This window comes from Brassica napus, chromosome C5, assembly GCF_020379485.1.
Source record: "Brassica napus cultivar Da-Ae chromosome C5, Da-Ae, whole genome shotgun sequence".
Taxonomy (NCBI): Eukaryota; Viridiplantae; Streptophyta; class Magnoliopsida; order Brassicales; family Brassicaceae; genus Brassica; species Brassica napus.
In genome coordinates this window covers 31551848-31571782 of record NC_063448.1, presented here as the reverse complement: position 1 = coordinate 31571782, position 19935 = coordinate 31551848, and the positions used below count along the sequence as shown (strand labels likewise).

General features: G+C 41.5%; 1 protein-coding gene across 1 annotated transcript; it reads left to right on the top strand.

Annotated features, from left to right (window-relative positions):
* The first annotated feature begins 7867 nt into the window (after positions 1-7867).
* Positions 7868-10093, top strand: LOC106383861. The gene is made up of 4 exons (XM_013823915.1): positions 7868-7885; positions 8033-8170; positions 8261-9448; positions 9707-10093. Exons 1-4 carry the CDS (start codon positions 7868-7870, stop codon positions 10091-10093), a joined length of 1731 nt encoding a protein of 576 aa, XP_013679369.1.
* Positions 10094-19935: the final 9842 nt, after the last annotated feature.

Below are 19935 nucleotides of genomic sequence, written 5' to 3'. Positions count from 1 at the left end.
TGAAAAGACTCTAAAACATGATTAATACATCTTAAAACCTTTATATACCATGTATAAAAGCGGGTGAAAATCATGGTATATCATTCCCCTTATCGGAAGTTTTTCTTTTCCTGGAGGAAGGGGGTGGTCCCAGGGACCTGACCAGAGGTACTATCTAGCGGGGACCCGGGGCGTCTCCTAGCAGGGACTTAGAGGTCGGTGTCCTGCCTGGGTTCTGGAGGAATTCAATACCTGAGTATTTTTCCCCAACAGTTTGCCCCTTATTTCTGGATTTCGTCTTCGAACTTGAGGAATAACTTGTGCACTCAAGTCAACCGGAGTTGCTCATTCTTAGCAGGATGTCCCTAGGCAGGAAATCGCTCTACTAATCCTGCTATTCCGGGTTCCACTCAGGTCAAAGCCACACTCTGAACCTGGGGGATCCGGATTCCTAATAACAGACCGGGGTCTGGCGCAGTCTTTTTTGAACTGCTGACTTTTTGTCGAAGATAAATGTGTTTTGGGGCTTTTGACGGTGCCTTGGAGCTTTGAAGATTTTCCGAAGAAGAGGCATGAGTACTAGATCATGATCTGTAGAGGCAGGTCTTGATGCTGGCGCGAGTTTTGTTGGAGGTTCTGGACCGAGTTTTGGGTCCCATGGGGTTTCCATATTTGGTATCTGGGACAAGTCATGCCGATTTTCGTCTGACTTTGAAGATTTTATTCCCTTAAATGAAATTATGTTAATAAGGAAATTATTTGATAAGGTCGCAATTTTGTTAATAAGGAAATTATTTGAATTTCAAATCTCCCTCGAAATCCGGAAGTTAATAGGCTTGCGGCTTCCTCGGAAATCCTCCCAACGGCTTCTTCTTTATAGGCTTTCCCTTTCCTTCTTCTTTCTTTATTTTTGTCCCTTTCGTCGTCGATATCTCGAATTCAGGTAACGTTTTTTTTCGCCCTTCTTCTAGTTCTTCTGATTCCTCTTAGATAGGTCGAGCCTCTTAACTTGTTAGGTTTTTGCGGGTTAGCTTCCTTATTGCTGATAGACCATGGATTTTACCCGCTTTTAGCCATGGTCTATAAGTGTTTTAATATATATTTACTACTATATAGAGTATATTTAGAGTATTTACAGGTTCAGGGATGATTTGGAGGAAAGTGGTGATTTTGTTGTCTTTTGGAGCCTTTTGTGTGCAGAGCTGCATAGACGCGTCAGATGTCTAGCTATGGATGGAGACCTTCCAATGCCGCCGGTTTGAGATCAATAATCAGCATCATGTAGTAGAAGTTATGCCCGTTTTACTGAAGAGTGGCCAGTCTGCCTCGCGAGAGGAAGCTTTCGAGGAGATGAAGGACTGTCAATCGACGAACCACCCTTGCCATTGGTCGACGGTGATGCCAGTATATGACCTGAGCATATTTTATGACCGACTGAAGCCTAGAAGCCACACAAAGTTACCAAAATACCCATAGACGACCAAAAACCCTATTTATGTTATTTATAAGCCATTGTTGACAGCTATGCTGTAGAAGCTTTATATTCTATTGTTTCTCTTAGGTTAGGAGAAAAAGGAGGAACTCCTTCAGAGTCCTCCTGGAACTCCATTGGTCTTTATATCTATTGCAATTTTTTATCTATTCATCTATGATTTTATGTGACAACTTCATGCTTGAATAGATCCACCTGTTAGGTTTAGGGTTCGGATAGGATAAGGGATTAGCCCAAAATATAGAATTGCTAAGTTGTTAGGATATCCATCAATTGAATTGAACTTACTGCTTGTGTTCTAGACTAGCTAATTAGAATCATCTTGTTAGGATAATTATGCGCAAGCAAGAGCATGGTCTATTGCCTCAACCATTCATATTGTGCTAGGATTGCTAGAGAAAGACGAAAGTTGATCTAGGAACCTAGTCAACATAGTTCAAATCTGGTCGCTAAAGCTTGCTAGAAGGATCGTCGATCGACAACTCGGTAATTGTATCGATAGACAGTCTGAAAGGTGTATCGATCAACAGCACGTTGATAGCGTCGATCGACACTTTCTCAAGATCAATATGCGAGAGTTGAGATCTTAGATCTAGTAATAGATAATCTAAACATGCGAAAGCTGATAGATTATTTCTTAGTTTGAGTGCTAGAATATCCAACCTTAGTCTCTATACTACTATAATCATGATTGCCTGAATAGAAACCTTAAGTCTAGCAATCCATCACTCCATCAAACCACAATCAATCAATCAAGCAATTAACTTGCTCACAAACCTGTCTTTTACATTTAATAATAATCAACCTAGCTTAATCAGCTTAATTAGATTTATTAGGCTCCCTAGCTTCATGTGGATTTGATCACTCCTTAAGGTAATTTGAGTGATATCAAATTTGGCGCCGTTGCCGGGAAGCTTTGATCGCCATTAGATCTTCTTTTGTTAGATTTAGTCAACCATCGGTAGACGGCACGACTTCAATGTGGCCAGACGGTACGACCTCAACGTGTACCGACGTCACGACTCTAACGTCGACAGAAGGTACAACCGATGCTACGACTTTAACGTCGATCGACGGTACAACCTTAACGTCGACCAACGACAGGACCTCAACATCGATCACCGATGTAGAAAAAGAGGTCATTGTGGAAGATTTCTTGGAGCTAGAAGAGTTCTTGGAGTTGGAGGATGGAGAAAAGCTTGAAGACTTGGATTCGAGTTGAGAAGTCACTATGGAAGACTTCTTAGAGCTGTAGGAATGGCTTGTGGATATGGATCAGAATTCGGAGAAGAAGCTTGATGACGATCAGCATACTTCGTGAGGAGATCTGGAAACTTCACCAAAGGCTAGCAACGATCGACACCAATCTGATGAGATCGATCAACAACCACCCCACATCATCGAACGCCCACCCTATATCATCCGTCGACACTCAGCAGATAGCATCAATCTACACCCACACTCCATCATCGATCGACATACACCCGATATCGTCGATCGACACCACTCGTTGGAAGAACTACCAGGATACATTGTTGAACTGGAACCAATTGAGGAAAGAGTGCACGAGTCCTGCACGAGTCTGAGGACTCACGCAATGCTGACTCCAAACATGTGAGACCACTTATATGCGCAGAAGAAGCTGTTGGGTTTCACAAGAGAGTGATGATGATACATGATCCTGTGAAGTTTGTGGTTCCATGCGCTGTGGTTGAAGTTGAATATCCTATCTCACCAGATAGAAGTATGCAGTTAAGTCCTCACATTGGGTTACTTGATGATCCTCTACATGTAGAAGCTTCTTGATATCACCCAAATTACCCTAAGGAGTGAATTATACTCTCTCAAATAAAAGGTCGAGTTGTAGTACTTAGGGATCAAATTCACAGGGAGCTAGGGAACCAAGTAGATCTAAACAGTTTATGATTAAGATAGGCTAATAGTTTATAAAGCAGTAAATAATTAATGCAAAGCAAAAATAAAGCACTAAACAAGTTGAACAAGACAATTGTTCAGTTTGGCAAAGAGTTGTTTGATGGAAGGATGGTTGCTAGATCTAGGATTTCTATTCAGGAGATCAGGATTATAATCCTACAGATGCCTAATGAGTTGCATGCATGAAAATATAAAGCTCAACTACTTGATCAACAAGTCAATCAGCTCTCGCATGTTTTGACTTGTCTAGTAACTAGATATAATGATCTCAACAATCGTATGTCGATCAATACAAAATGTCGATCGATAATCCTATAAGGATATCGATCGATACACCTTTCGCTCCGTCGATCGATTATGCAATAATGATATCGATCGACGCGCTTCTAGTTAAGCTTTATGCGCGGGTTGAATGGTAGCTTATTAAGCTCATTAGATTAGCTCTCAACTTACGCATAGCAAGAAACTTAACTCAGTTAGAATGTTTTCAGGATGAGAATGAAGCTCTCCTTTTATCTATCAATGCTAGGGCAAGTTCTAGGTAGCTAATCTAGAAACACGCATTAATGAAAAATCATAATGACAAGTATCTGGATCTGCAGGTAAACGTTAGTTAATATCTTTTTTCTCTAATAATTTCTCTCTTTAGTCAAAGTCTGCTTATATTGCAAGATCATTGACCAAGATTGGACAAGCTTCCATGAATCAAGCCTTAATGGTGGTCGCCACCAAGTCGTCCTCACTTCTTTTTGAAATATATCCAAGAATTCATGTGAATCGATCCTTGATGATTGCCGCCACCAAGTCCTGTTCGAATTCTTTTTGTTGGAATCCTTATGAAGCAAGCCTTAATGATTGTAGCCACCCAGTCATGTTCGGATTCCACCTAACTAACACCTATTATATATATATATATATTTTTTTTTTTTCTTTTTCTTTCTTTCTTTTTTGTTTTTATTATTATTATTATTATTATTATTATTATTATTATTATTATTATTATAAATCTAGGATCAAAATAGGGAGAGAAAAGGTGATAAATCTACACAAGGCTTTACCTTCCAGACTTGTTTGAAGAATCCGATCCCATGTATACCAAGCCCCAAGACAAGCAGTTGTGTCAGGTTTAATGTTGGAGGTCAGCCTTGGTTCCTTTAAACAATTTCAGCAAGTGTGAATAGTTGACAGATTGATCCACTTTAGTATCTTTAGTACTATCTGTAATCATTAAATCTAGAATGGTGCTAAAGAGTGGTTAGATAACAAGCAAAATCTAATAAGTTCATTACCCCCTTCTTGACTCAATAAAACTCTTGAAAACATTTTTATAAGACTCATGAACACACTAATTTCAGTAAACATCCCCAAGACTTAAATTGCACTGTCCCCAGTGTATATCTAGTCGGAGTTATGGTGAGAAATAATCATAAGTACATAATTAAACAAGTAAGAACGATGACCTTATCAGTGTCGATCGACAAAATGAAGTGACAATCGATCGTTGTTGATGATGTCGACTGATAGCGACATGGTCTCATCGGTTGATGGCTAGACCAATCATTCGACAGAATGAAAAGACACACGATCGTTGGATCTGAAGTGCTGTTGATCGATATCGAGCTGGTCTCATCGGTCGATATGCTGAGGAATCATCTACTCCGATCTTTTTTTTTCTAAATAGCTAACTAAAACACAATATTAGTAGAACCTCTCCCAGAATTAAACAACACTGTGACCAGTGTTATACTGTCGATCGATGCTGGTTTGTTGGTGTCGTTTGATGGTATCTGGTCGGTGTCGACCAATGCCGCTTCTGCTTGGCCCTTATCAACTTTATCTCTAAATCGCAACCCTCTCTTAGAAGCTTCTACGTGCTTATGATCATCCAAAACCTCAATGTTGAACTCAGATGCACACCCTTATCTGGTGGGATAGAAGAATCAGCTTCAAAGACAGCGCATGGAACCACAAACTTCACATGATCATGTATACTCTTCACTTTTTTGTGAAGCTCAGCAGCTTCTTTTGTCCATATAAGTGGTCACAGATGTTTGGAGTCAGCATTGTGTGAGGCCTCAGACATGTACATCCTTTCCTAAATCGGTTCCATCTCAACTATGCAACCTTGCGGATCGTCCAGCAAAGGGCATCAATCGATATTAGGTGGGTGGTGTCGATCAATAATTGGTTGGCGGTGTCGATTGATGTCGAGTTGGTGCAGATTGATGATGTTGTGTCTTTGTCGATCAATCTCAGCAGGTTGGTGTCGATCGATGCTGGCCTTTGAAGTTTCCAGATCTCCTCTCGAAGTGTCCGGATCGTCAACAAGCTTCTTCTTTGAATTCTGATCCATATTTTCAAGCCATTCCTTTAGCTCTAAGAAGTCTTCCATAGTAACTTCTCCACCTGTATCCAAGTCTTCAAACTTTTCTCCATCCTCCAACTCCAAGAACTCTTCTAGCTCCAAGAAATCTTCCATGGTGATTTCTGTCTATATCTAGGTCAGGATCACAACTTTATATATCAATGCTCTTCAGTGTCGAGTCTGCAATGTCCTGAGGACAACTCGATCTTTCAGGGATTTCGAGCGGTATCGATCGATGACAAAAGTCTATGTCGATCGCTGTTGTTGATCATTTCTGAGTTTGTACCATCGATCGACGTTGACATAGTGTCGTTGGTCGACGTTGAGGTTGTACCGTCGATCGTCATTAAAGTCCTAGTGTTGGTCGACGTTGAGGTCACACCGTCTGGCGGCGTTGAAGTCGCGTCGTTGGTAAATGTTTAAGTCTTGCCGTCTGTAGACATTGAAGTCCTGTCGTTCATCACCCTCCACCACATATCTCTTCAGAGATTCCATCTCAATCTCTAGATTTGCTGCAGCATCATAGAGAAATTTGTTGAGGAAGGCATCTCTCATGTCAGTCCAGGTAGTGAGAGATCTTGGTGGTAGCTTCTTGAACCAGTGAGTTGCATCTCCAACTAGGGTGTATGGGAAGAGTTTGCAGAAGTATTGATCTTCAAAGACCCCATTGAAGATAAACAGTACCAATTCCTCAATCATGCTGACGTGATCTATTGCTTAGGAAAGCCATGAAAAGGACGATGTTCCATAAGAGCTATGTATATAGGTTTCGCTCAAAGTCGTCCTCTCCAGTGACAGTAGAATAATCAGGGATTGCAGTCCCCTCGACCTTCTCTGCCTTCTCGTAAGTAATGTCAATCGATGGCATTGTGTTGCTGTCTATCGATTTCTGTTTCACGCTGTCGATCGCTGCTGCTTGGAGGGTGTCGATCGATTCTTCCCTCGTAGACTTAAGGATCTTGCGTGAATCATCAGGCTTCTTCTATGAAGAACCCATAAATCCTCTCTTCATTGTTGTTCCTGGTACTAAGATGTATGTGCCTGAAACATTTTTTTATCAGTTTTTTTTTGAACAGTATTAAAACCTAGACTAAATCAAACTAGATAAGATCTAATGGTGATCACAGATCCTCGGCAACGGCGCCAAACTTAATATCACTCAAATTACCCTAAGGAGTGATTTATACTCTCTCAAAAGACACTACAAGAAATATGGGCATTGGTAGCAGTAGACGGAAGCACGAATTCACGAACTGCTACCAAAAGTGGTGAAATCCGATGTCCACCTTTTTCGTAGCACAACTTCCTCGCTAGGGAAAAAAATGCATTAAACCGGGAAATAAAATGAATAAAAATTCATTATACCGGGAAATACACTTTAAAGTGTTCTCGATCGCAAAAGACTCTTTTTTTTTTAGCTTTCTTCCTCGGCCTCTCCTTCTATGTCGACGCATGCAAACACTTGGAGACATCAATCTCTCCGATTTTTCATCGAGATCTTCCTGCCTGTGGTATTTTCGTCGCCGGCGGTCAGTTTCTAGGTAAACCCAGTTTCGATTTCGACCTCCTTAACCCTAGATTGAGTTTTAGATTTCTGTGATTCTCTGAAACTTTTTTTTATTTCTTTCAGATTTAACGATTTCGAATTAGCAGAAGGATAATTGAGCACACGTTAAGGAGGAGACATGTGAGGTTAGCGATAATCACATAAATCTAAAACTCAATCTAGGGTTAAGATTTGAAGTTTGTTTCTTTTGGGGGCGAATTCGATTTGATTGGGGTTCGTGTTTGTTCTCTTTTGTTTCGCAGGGTTGATCTTTTGATTGTTCCTTTCTGGAGTGAAGTCGAGTCACAATCTGAAGCATCTTATTGAGGTGATTTTTTTTCAGCCGAATAGAAGTTGTTTGTTGATGATGTGTTTGATTGTCTGAGTTCTAGCTATTAGATTGATTGTGGATTGATTAGTTGAATGTTTATTTCTGCTTAATTATGTGAATCACAATGTCTGTGTTTGGTATTTGACATACTGTTATGGTTTTGTTTGATTTTGTTGGTTATCGGTTAGAAACTTAGAACATAGAAATGGTCGAAAAGTCATGGGTTCATCTAAACAGGTAAGGAAACATAATATATATTATAGCTAGTTACTGAGATTTTGTGTGATTAAGAGTATTGTCTCATGTGTCTTAACCAAAGAGCTGATCCTGGTTATGAGAGAGGTGCGTGGGACTTTGTGAGGTCTGCTGGTGCATATTTGGCAGTCTGAGAAGATCATTTGCCCATGCATTGACTACCGCAACGTAGCTCGTCACTCAGCTTCTGTTATCGTGGATCATTTAGTAACTAGGGGAATGGATTTGAGCTACAAGATGCGGGAGGATTGGTATCACCACGGAGATGTAATATCAGGGAGTTACAGTAGAAACAATGCAAGTGAGAAGGAGGAGATTTTTGGGTTATACCAAGCAGCTGCGTTTGATGATGAATAGTTTCTTAGGCAGGGTGACTTAACTGAGGTTGCTGAAGGTGAAGATAAGGAAGAGGATGAGTTTCTTGCTAAGCTAGCCGATGCAGAAACACCTCTGTATCCAAGTTGTGCTAACCACAGCAAGCTCTCGGCGATTGTTTCTCTATTTAGGATAAAGACCCAGAGTGGTTGGTCTGATAGAAGCTGCGATCTTCTTCTTGAGGCTTTGCCAGAGATGCTACCGAAGGATAATGTCTTGTACAGGTCCTTGTACGAAGTGAAGAGGTTCTTGAGGTCTTTTGATATGGGTTATGAGAAGATCCATGCCTGTGTGAATGACTGCTGTCTATTCAGAAAGGAGTTTGAGAAGCTAGACAAATGTCCAAAATGCAACGCTTCAAGATGGAAGATTAACATGCGCACAGGTGATGTGAAGAAAGGTATTCCACAGAAAGTTCTTAGGTATTTTCCGATAATCCCACAGCTGAAGAGGATGTTCAGGTCAGAGGACATGGCGAGGAACTTAAGGTGGCACTCTACTAATAAGAGCACTGATGGAAAATGCAGACATCCGGTAGATTCTGTTACATGGGACCAAATGAATGACAAATACCCGTCCTTTGCCGCTGAAGAGATTAATCTTCGGCTTGGGCTGTCAACTGATGGGTTCAATCCTTTTAGCATGAAGAATGTGAACTATAGTTCTTGGCCTGTTTTGCTTGTCAACTACAACATGTCACCTGAGAAGTGTATGAAGGAGGAGAACATCATGTTGTCGTTGCTGATTCCTGGTCCAACCCAACCTGGAAACAATATTGATGTGTACTTAGAACCGCTTATAGAAGATCTAAACCACCTGTGGGAGAAAGGAGAGGTAACATATGATGCATTCAGCCACAGCACTTTCACATTAAGAGCCATGCTTCTCTGGACCATTCAGGATTTTCCAGCATATGGCAATCTTGCAGGCTGTAAAATAATGGGCAAAATGGGTTGTCCTGTGTGTGGTAAAAATACAGACAGTATGTGGTTGAGTAACTGCAGGAAGCACGTGTATATGTCCCATAGGAAAGGTCTACCTCCCACACATCCGTATCGAGGAAAGAAATCATGGTTTGATGGGAAAGCCGAGCATGGGAAAAAGGGAAGGATCTTGAGTGGTCATAACATAAGCCAAATTCTCAGAAATTACAAGAATGATTTTGGAAAGGTGAGAGTAACTGGAAGGAAGAGGAAGATTAATGAGGTGGTTTGATCTGACTCAAATACGGATGATGAATCCAGTGAATCAGAGGAAGAGGAAGAAGAAGTTGATGAGGAAGAGCTATCTAGATGGAAGAAGAGGTCAATTTTTTTCAAGTTGTCTTACTGGGAGGTATGTTTCTAATCTTGAGATGTGTCTTGTACTTTCTGAATTGTGCAGTCACCACCTTTCTTTGACACTGTTATCTGTGTTTGTTTTGTCTAGGATATACCGGTTAGACACAACTTAGACGTTATGCATGTGGAGAGAAATGTTGCTGCAAGCCTTATAGCTACATTGTTGCATTGTGGAAAATCGAAAGATGGTCTTAACGCTAGGAGAGATCTGGAACTGCTTGGCATTAGGAAGGATTTACATCCTCAACTCCGTGGGAAAAGAACGTACCTTCCTCCAGCTCCTTGGTCTTTGTCGAGCAAAGAGAAGAAAGTATTCTGCAAGCGGCTATTGGACTTCAGGGGTCCGGATGGATATTGCTCGAATATATCTCGGTGTGTGAAGATAGAAGAATCTAAGATATCAGGATTGAAATCACATGATTACCATGTCTTGATGCAACAGCTTCTCTCGGTTGCTATAAGAGGTATCAACTGAGTCTTTAAACTTTGGTGATGACTACATTTAGAGGTTCTGAGTTTATTCTCCATTTCTTCTTATTTGACATGGTTATTACCTAAAGGGGTGAGGATAGCTATTGGACGCCTGTGTGCTTTCTTCCATCATCTCTGTCAGCGAGTAATTGATATAGAGAAAATATCAGTAATGGAAACTGAAATCGTGAAAACCCTATGTATGTTTGAGAGGTTTTTTCCTCCAAGTTTCTTCGATATAATGGTGCATTTGGTAGTTCATCTAGGCAGGGAAGCTCGGTTATGTGGACCAGTCCATTTCCGTAGGATGTACCCATTTGAGAGGTACATGAAAGTGCTGAAAGACTTTGTAAGAAACCCTGCAAGACCAGAGGGTTGTATTGCTGAAGCCTATCTTGCAGAGGAATGTGTGAGGTTCTGCAGTCAGTTTTTGAAAAAAACAACTAGTTATGAGGAGAAGCCTGATAGATATACTGAGTTCGAGAGCAGCTCTATTCTTGAAGGTCGTCCAATATCCGCAGGCACGTGTTGTGTTCTTTCTGAGAAGGATATGAACATTGTACATCTTGCTGTGATTCAGAATATGGCCATCGTCGAACCTTATGTGGAGTAAGTCCTTCAATTGTGCTTGTTGTACTTTCTGAATTACTGCCTATGTTAGTTTATAAAGTTGCTAATACTTTGTTTTACCCATTTGAAGCATGCACCTACAACATCTACAGGACACTAATGAAAGCTGTAGACGTGATGCAGCAACATTATGGAGAACCCACTCGCTGAAATTTGCGTCTTGGTTAAAAGAGCAGGTAAGTGTCATAAGCTGATCAACAATTTAGTTTACTGGTTTTTGGTTATAGATGTGTATTGACTCTTAAAATATTGTTTGCTATAGATTCCTATTAGCTCAGAGAATCACGAAGACACACTGAAGTGGTTGGCCTATGGTCCTCGTGTTAGCTCTAGGTCTTACACTGGTTACATAGTTAATGGTATGAGGTTTCACACGATTTCAGTTGACAGGGAAAGCCAGAACAGTGGTGTTCTGCATGAGGCCACAGCTATGTGTAGATCTAGTGCAAAAGACACTTCGCAGATGGTTGATTTGGTCACATACTATGGCAGAGTGGTGGAGATTCTACTGATCGATTACAATACATTCTACATTCATGTATTTCGTTGTCTATGGGCAAATATAGGTAATGGAGTCAAGGTAGAAGATGGCTTCACACTAGTTAATCTCAACCAAAGTCAAATGGCTTTTGCTAGAGATCCATATATCCTCGCCTCACAAGCAAAGCAAGTTTTTTATTCCAGAGCAGATGAGTCATCTAGTTGGTATGTAGCTATGAGAGGTCCTTTAAGAAGATACCGTGAAGATGCTGAAGATAGTGAGGCAGATGTAGGTCCAATGCCAGCAGTAGTAGCCATGGATGCTGAGGACTTGGTCGATGATTCTAGAAATGCCCGTTCTGACTGTGAAGGAATTTATCTGTGAAGAAGACTCTTCTTTTTTTTGTTTATTTTGGAGAAGTTGTGATGATAGATTATGGGCAAGAATGGGAAAAGCTGTTTTTTGTTTCTTTTGGAGAAGTTCTGATGATAGATTATAGGCAGGAATCTCTGAAGCTGGTTTTTGTTTCTTTTGGAGAAGTCTGGATATAATCTTATTTGCACCATTCTGTGAATTTTCTTTTTAATGAAACATGTTATCTAATGAAATTATCTACTTCTGCTGAGTTGCTTTGAGTGTGGATACTTATTCTTGTTTGTTGTTTCGTTGTGTTTTTAAGCATTGAGCCTTACCAAATTTTATACGTTTCAGGTGATACTAGATGGAGAATCGCAAGAACCAGCGGGTGAAGAAGCCAAAGACACCGAAGAAGAAGCAGAAAGCAGAGGAGCAATTCCTCGAAGATGTAACACACAAAGAAGTCTCTGATTTAGGAGTTGAAGAACAGAAAGATAAGCCTGAAGAAGAGCAGAATAACATGGTGGAAGAAGAGCAGAATGACATGGTGGAAGAAGAGCAGAATAACATGGAGAAAGAAGAGCAGAATGACATGGAGGAAGAAGAGCAGACTCGAATGGAGGAAGAAGAACAGAATCCAATGGATGAAGAAGAACAGACTCCAATGGAGGACGGGGAACATGTCGAAATGGAGGAAGGAGAACAAACTCACATGGAGGAAGGAGCCGCAGCTCAGACTCAAGCTGATGGAGTGCAGACTCAGACTGACAGACCTACTGAACCAGAGCGTAAAAGTTGTCGAGGAGCTACGAAGATGAAACACATTGCCAGGGATCCAACTGAACGGGAACATGTGGACTTCACAGACTTGGGGGAACCTTGTGGTCCAGGTTCAGTATTGTTATCCTCCTACTTGGGTCCCTTAGTATGTGAACATGTTCCGGTGACCATTGATAACTGGAGAAAAGTCAGTGAAGAAATCAAGACTGTGCTCTAGAAATCTATTGAGGTAATTTTTATAAACCTCTACATTACTCTAAATTTACTTGTATTTGAATGGTTCTTGTTCGTGCCTATAGATGAGGTTTGACTTGGACGAGGACTTCAAAAAGGCTGCTGTGTTAAAGCAGATGGGATGTTTGTGGAGAGCATCCAAGTCACGACTGGTAACAGCTGTTAGGCAAGCTCCAACCATTAAAGCTAGGATGAGCCTGCGACCGAACAATGTAACAACTACTGAGTGGCACAAATTTGTCCGAGAGAAGACCAGTACCGCCTTTAAGGTTCTCAGTGACTCTTACAAAGAAAGAAGACAGCAGCAGATTCCTCACACCTGTGGTCGTAGAGGCATGGTGAGGTTGAGGGAAGATTTGGTAAAGGCTAGTGAACTAAGAAGGATGGTACTCCTGTCAATGTGAATGCAGCTGAGAAAATTGTAAGTTTTTTTAAAAAAATCTTCTCATATTGATGCTGCTTGGTCATGATGATTGAAATTGTAATGTGTTTCCAGAGAAAGGCAACAGAGATAGAACTGGAGGGGCATGCAGATTCAACGACAACGAATCCAAAACACGACATGCTATCTCAGATATTGGGACCTGATCAACCTGGTCGGTTGCGAGCGATGGGAAGAGGCATTAGCATGACCAAATTGAATTGTTTGCAGGTTCAGAACAACTATATCGCTGCAATGGAACAAAAACAGGTGTCTCTGCAAGAACAGGTTAATGATTTACAGAAGCAACTTCACCGAATGAATAATCAAGGACCTGCAACTGATGTCAGTGAAAACTCCAATAATAAGGTAAGAATTAACCTTATCTGTCTTTAGCAATCGGTTACAATTGTATATATGAATTCGTTTAACATTGCTTTTACATTCTCTAGAGTGTAAATAATACCAGATCACTTCCCAAGTGTTATCTTGTTGACTGGGCTTCTCCCGATGAGAATGTTGCTGAGGGACGGGTTGTTTCATGTGATGCTGATGAGTTGGTTAATGGGATTCCTTTAGGGCCTCACGATGTGAAGGTTTTAGTTGAAACTGCACTGAAACCAGACACCTTTTTATGGCGACCTGCACATATTATGTTTAGCATTAGGAGAAATGATTGCATGACATTTTGATCACTGTATTGTTGCAACAACATGTCTCATTCCAGAGGATGATGCTCCTAACGTTAAGTTTCTTCTTCCTCTGTACCTAAGTATGATTTTTGTCTCTACATGAGAATGATTCTGAGTCTTTTTTTATTCTATGTCTTTGTTGTGTGTGGTAGAGCCCTTTCACAGGTTCAGATAACAGATGCAAACTTATGGACTATATACAGAATGAAGAAGTGGTTGCTGTAGGCCGATGGCAGACAAAAGAACCAAAATCATTCATATGAAGGCCTACTGTAGAGAAGACAAAGATGGAGGATTTTCTGAACAGTTATGTGGCATGGCCTGCAAATTGCGTTGTGTTTGAGTCAACTACAACAAGTTCTCCTCCTCCACAACAGTCAAATTCTAAAGCAGGGAGTTCAACTTCTAAGAATCAGAAGTCTCCATTAACTCCACCAGCTCCGAAGAAACCATTTATTCCAGCATCTCCTCTTCGTAGATCAGAGGTTCTTTCTTTTGTTCAACTAGCTTTATTAGTTGTAGGACGATGCTTGAATTGATGTTTGGTTGTTGCTTTGTGTGATTTCAGCGTAACAAATTCAAACCAAATCAAAAAATCAAGCTGCTGGATCTGTCTGGAAACAAAGTGGTCGTCGCTGAAGGACGTTGGTCTTCGAGTAATCCTGACCATCTTGTCCACTTTCAACCCTTGGGCCTTGGTGCATGTAGAGTCTTTGTGGATGTTATGAAGGTGAAAGATGCAGCTGTGTGGAGGACAACATCTGAGATCGAGTATATGGAAGATGCTCTTGGAAGTTTTCTTGCTTGGCCAGAGGATAAAATTTTACCGGTGAGAGTTCTTGATACCACTCAAGAACTCTCACCTTTGCCAATGGCGATCGATAGTCAGTTGAGGACATCGATCGACGGGTCCTAGCCAGGCCTATGCACGAGTATAATATGCCCTATTAAGATACTAAATTGGCGGTTAGCCCTCTCTAGCAGTCCTAATATGATAGTAGATGTCAGGATGGGATAACAAGGGTGCTTGAGTATGCAATCCTATGATCAAGTCCTAGTTAGCATGGCTAAAACAATCAATGAATACAAATCTATCATGAATATCACAACAAGGCAGATCTATAGTTTGGGGCTAATCCCACAAACCTATCTGAACCCTGGATCTAATAAGTGAACTATTCAGACATAGCAAAGCAATTCATAACAATGAAGAAATAGAAATTGATAGTATAGATGAAAAGAAATGAAAACAAGGAGTTCCAATCACAAGTGATCTTCTCTCCAAAACTCTCTCTTCTCTCTCAAAGTAAAACTGTAACAAAAAGCTCTCCTCTGCCGTCGAATAGGCAGTATATAAACTACTAGGTTAAAAACTCGTCAGGGCATTTTTGTAATTTGGCTTGGCCTTGGGAGTTAAGTCCGCTGGATCCAAAATGTCGCGTGTCCAATGTTTCGACATCGATCGATGGTACTTGTGTACATCGATCGATATTAATCTTCATCTGTCGAGGCATCTCTTGGTGTCGATCGACAGCACTGGATGCGCATCGATCGATTGTTCTTCCTCTCGTCGACCTCTACATGGCCAGCTCGGGTGAAATGTCCTTTAAGCTCCAAAATGCTCCAAAGTCATAGCTTTACTCTGAAATGCACCTGAATCTGAAAACATACGTGATAGAAATTTAGAGAGAGAAAATATGATAAATAATCTACACCAGGCGTTACCTTCCAGACTTGTCTGAAGAATCCGATCTCATGTATACCAAGCCCCAAGACAAGCGGTTATGTCAGGTTTAGTGTTGGAAATCAGCTTTGGTTGCTTCATGCGTTTCAAGGCAAGTGTGTAGTTGACAGGTTGATCTGCTTTAGCATCCATAGTGCTATCTGCAATCAGTAAATCTAAAATGGTGCTAAATATTGGTTAGATATTCAAGTTTAATTTATTAAAATTCCTTTTATTTAAGAATAAAATAAATTATATCAGTAAATCTTCCCCCAGACTTAAATTACACTGTCCCAGTGTAACTCAGCCGGAGTTATGATAAAATAGTTCATGATGTACGAAATGTAACAAGTAAGGAGGATACATCTGACCGGATTAGATATCGATCCATGTGAATATGTTACATCGATCGTCATGTTGTTGTCCATGTCGAGCGATGTCGACGTCTCATCGGCGGTCGATATTCAGGTCCACTTACTTGGGTCTCCTAAATCTGAAAAAAATAAAACGAAAGTAAATAAATGCTAGGTAATAAAACCAAAATAAAATACGTAATAGTGGGTTGCCTCCCACTCAGCGCTTGGTTATAGTCATTTAGCTTGACTGTGGTAGTGATTGGCTATTTGGTGGAGAAACAGCTGCTTGTTGGAAAACAAGCATCCACGTCATCTCTGCACATTTTGGACCAAGATGCAATGAAACTTCTTGTGGCCTCATCATTTCTTGTCCATTTGTCATCCATCTTCGCAATTACATTTGAGATGTTTTGTAGCCTATCTTGAATGTTGTCAATGCTGAACTGGTGCCAGCCTATGTTGTCATAGGCGTATGCTGAAAGTTCTGTCAGTTCCTTTTGCATTGACTCTATCGTCTTGTGTATCAGCTGCTCGCCGGCTGGTGTAGACTCGGCGTCGATTGATGCGATTATGTGTTCGTTGGTCGATCTCGGCGACTTACCATCGAGCGATTTCGCTCGCGTCCTGTCGATCGACGCTGATATCTTGTGTTGAGCTGTGAGTTGCCTCTAAATGGCTTTGACTTCTTTCTGTAGCCATTCTGCGTGGTTGTCTAGTCCACTGATTTTGTTGTCGAATGGAAAGTAGATGTCATCGCAACGTTTGTCAAGTCGTTCCTCCATGGTGTCTATAGCAGTGTAGATCTTGGATGTGATCTTGTCAACCTCTGCTGCTGTGTAAGGAAGTAACTCCACAGGATTCTTGCTATCGATCCAAGGCCCTCGTAGCCTGTCAATCGATGCTGATTTTGCCTGCAAAATTTTTTGATTAGTAATGTTATCAATATCCCTTTGGGCATGAAGTAATTGACTAAACAATTTGTTTAAATCTATCATGACTTGTGATATAAAGCGGTTATGCATGTCCTCGTAAGTCCTCAGCCTCTCATTCGTGGCTGAGACCTTAGCGTCGAGCGATGTGAATGTACACACGTCGATCGATGTGGCTGGTTGTTGGTCCTTCTTGCGAATGGTATCCAGATCTTGCTGTAGTAGCTCGATTTTAGTGCTCAGCCAGTCCACGTTGTTGTTGAGAGGGTAGTACACGTCGTTTATCCTCGTGTCGATGTACGAGACTTCCCATTCATCCTTGTGTTGTGCTGAACATTGCGGTTCTGCAGGGATCTGGGCTGTAGGAAGACTGACGTTGATCGATGGTGCATTTGGTGCGTCGATCGATGTTGAGGTCGTGGCTTCCTTCTCAAGTTGCTGACGTAAACTCTCAATTTCTGTCCTCATTTCTACCATACTTCTGAAAAGCTCATTGTAGCCTCTATCCAAAGGTTGATGTGTATCTTCTACCAATGTTTTGAGCTCCTCTCCTAGTCGTTCCTGAGCTCCACAAATACCAAACACCATCTCATTGATTTCATCTTTGGTGTAGAGTTCTGGTGCCAGTCTTGTGAGTGTGAAGGAAGTGGCATGTTCTGGAAGTCAGATGTGGCTCTCTTCAAAAACAGATGCTCTTTCCAGTAATTTCATGATGTCGTCCTTTGTGACAGGTATCATCTCACTAGCTACGGCTCGTGCGTGTCCACACTCATCTCTGTAGACTCCATATTTGTCCCTTCATTCCCAAGTGAACTTTCTTGCTTCGTACATGTCAAAAGCACGGTTTCCAAATTCATAACGTCTATCGATCGACGTCGGGTCATCCCTATCGATCGACGTTGGTGTTACCCTGTCGATCGATGTCTCAGTTGTCCCGTCGATCGATGATTTCCCTTTTGGTTGGCGTGACAGATCTGGATTGATTTCTGTTGTGGCGACTCTGACGTGGTTGTTAGGATCTATTTGAATGACGTCTGGAGTTCCACGTTGCTGTGAGAATAGGTTGTCAGGTCCATTGTCCACTTGAAGGATATATGCTATGTCCTCTCTGGACACTTGTAAGATCCTTCCATCTATTGCACGTGCGTTGCCATCTGGGTCCCTAAAAATACCAAATTCATCAGGTGTTAGAAAACCGTAATCAATGTTTGCATTATCATTCAATTTAGAAATAGAAAGATTAGGGTTTAGAGTAGTATCGATCGATGTAGATACAGATGCATCGATCGATGGTAGAGTAATTTCTGCAGAACTTGTGTTCTTGAGATGATTGCTCTTCATGGATTTTCCTGTTGATGTAGAAGGAAGAGTGTTCATCTTATTTGCTTGTGTGTCTGCTCTGGTGTGTTGAGGTGGTTTCGGTGGTGCAAAACGATTTATATAGGTATCTCTAAACCTATTTTGAGAGGGAATATTTTCCTGCTCCTGAATTTTCGCTGCGGTGCGAATATCGATCGATGTTCCTGTGTGGGTGTCGATCGATGTGAGCGGTTGTTTTGCTGGACGAGGGTGGGTATCGACCGATGTGGAGTGCACTTTGGCGATCGATGTTGGAAACGTGTTTGTGAACTTATGTGTTTCAAATCTTTCATCCTGCAAAGACATTTCTGTGCACGTTCTTTCCAATAATCCTCATCGTATTCCTCTGTATGTTCCTCGTTAGATGAAGTAATTACAGTGTCAACTACAAAACTTTCATGGAAACCACTGTCTGCCCAATTGCCTATGGAATAGTCATCATGTCCTCTCTTGCTTGGAGGTTGGAAGGCAAAGTGGGGGTGACAATAATTAGGTGGAGTGAAATAGTCAACCGGCTGCTTTACGTCGAGTGACGTGTTGTTGCGGTCATCGGTCACAGTTGACTCATTGGAATCGATCGATGGAAAAGTGGTTGTGTCGATCGATTCCGAGTACTCTGTTTCGTACTCCGATTCATACTCTGCTCCACAATGGCAGGCGCCAATGAAGCCAAGTTCTTTCCCATAATCCACATAATTAATAACCTTTCTCTTAGGTCGGATGGGGTCGTAGTGGATGTTGGGGTCTATGAGCGTCAGACACAATTTTTTTTTGTTCATGTCACATACAGCTGCTACTATAGCTAGGAAAGATCTTCCAAGCAGAAGTGAAGAGTTCCAGTTAAGCTCGATGTCTAGGACAAAAAAATCTACAGGGACAAGGGCATTACCAATCTGTACCTCCAGATCTCTTATGATACCTCCTGATCGTTTTTCTGAAAGATCCACGAAGGTGAAGGATTCTGTTGAAGGCTCGATGGTCAAACCAAGCTGGTTTGCCATAATCCTGGGGAGGATACTAACTGATGCTCTTGTGTCACACATTGAATGGAGAAATTCAACACCCTTGACTACGCATGGTATTGCAAACTTTCCAGGATCACTCTTCTTTGTCAATGTGATCATGTGTTTCATCTTCTCTCTGACTTGATGAAACATTCTCCTAATGTCCTCCTCATTTACCTTTGTTTCTCTGAAGAACATCCACAACCGGTGTGTGAAGTAAGCTTCATCAAAAGCTTTTTCGATTGGGATTCTGAGGACTCTTTTAGTGAAACAATCTATCTCCTTATCGTTAGCTTCCCTCTTAAGGTTCTTGGGAATCTTCTCCTTTCTTTTCCTTAACCTTCTCCCTTCAGTTTCTTGTTCTTCTTCAACTGGTTCTGGTGAACTATATAAAGGGTTGCGTTTTGGTTCGGGTGGGCTAGCTAATGGTTTAGGTGGTGGTCTGAGTGCGTTGATATAATCATTATCGATCGAGGGTAACCGCACTCGGTATGTCAGAGGTGCCTGTCGATCGATGGGAGGTGGGATGTGACGATCGACGTCAGACTCACTCTGCCGATCGATGGTTGGCTCAACCGATCGATTGATTTTATCATAGAAAGGGGAGGGTGGGTGAGGATGCTTAGCTGCGAATTCTTCATGAGTTAGAATTCGAACTGCATTGCATTCAGTCGATTTAAGCGGACGACTTCGATCGATGACTAGAGTAATCCGTCCATCGATCTTCGTCATGGTCTGTCGATCGATGCGAGTTCATCGACATCGGTCGACACCATTGGGATCCGCCGAGACTCATGGAGCTTTCGATTTCGAAGTCTCCTTCCTCAAGCTTTTCATTTCTCACGACTTGCCAGAAATCATCATCTATGATGGCATTTAC

Excerpts from the sequence above, each read along its gene's own strand:
- LOC106383861 (XM_013823915.1), top strand. Across the intron at positions 8,171-8,260 it reads ATTGGTATCACCACGGAGAT|TTTCTTAGGCAGGGTGACTT; the intron begins GTAATATCAGGG and ends GATGATGAATAG. Across the intron at positions 9,449-9,706 it reads ACAAGAATGATTTTGGAAAG|GATATACCGGTTAGACACAA; the intron begins GTGAGAGTAACT and ends TGTTTTGTCTAG.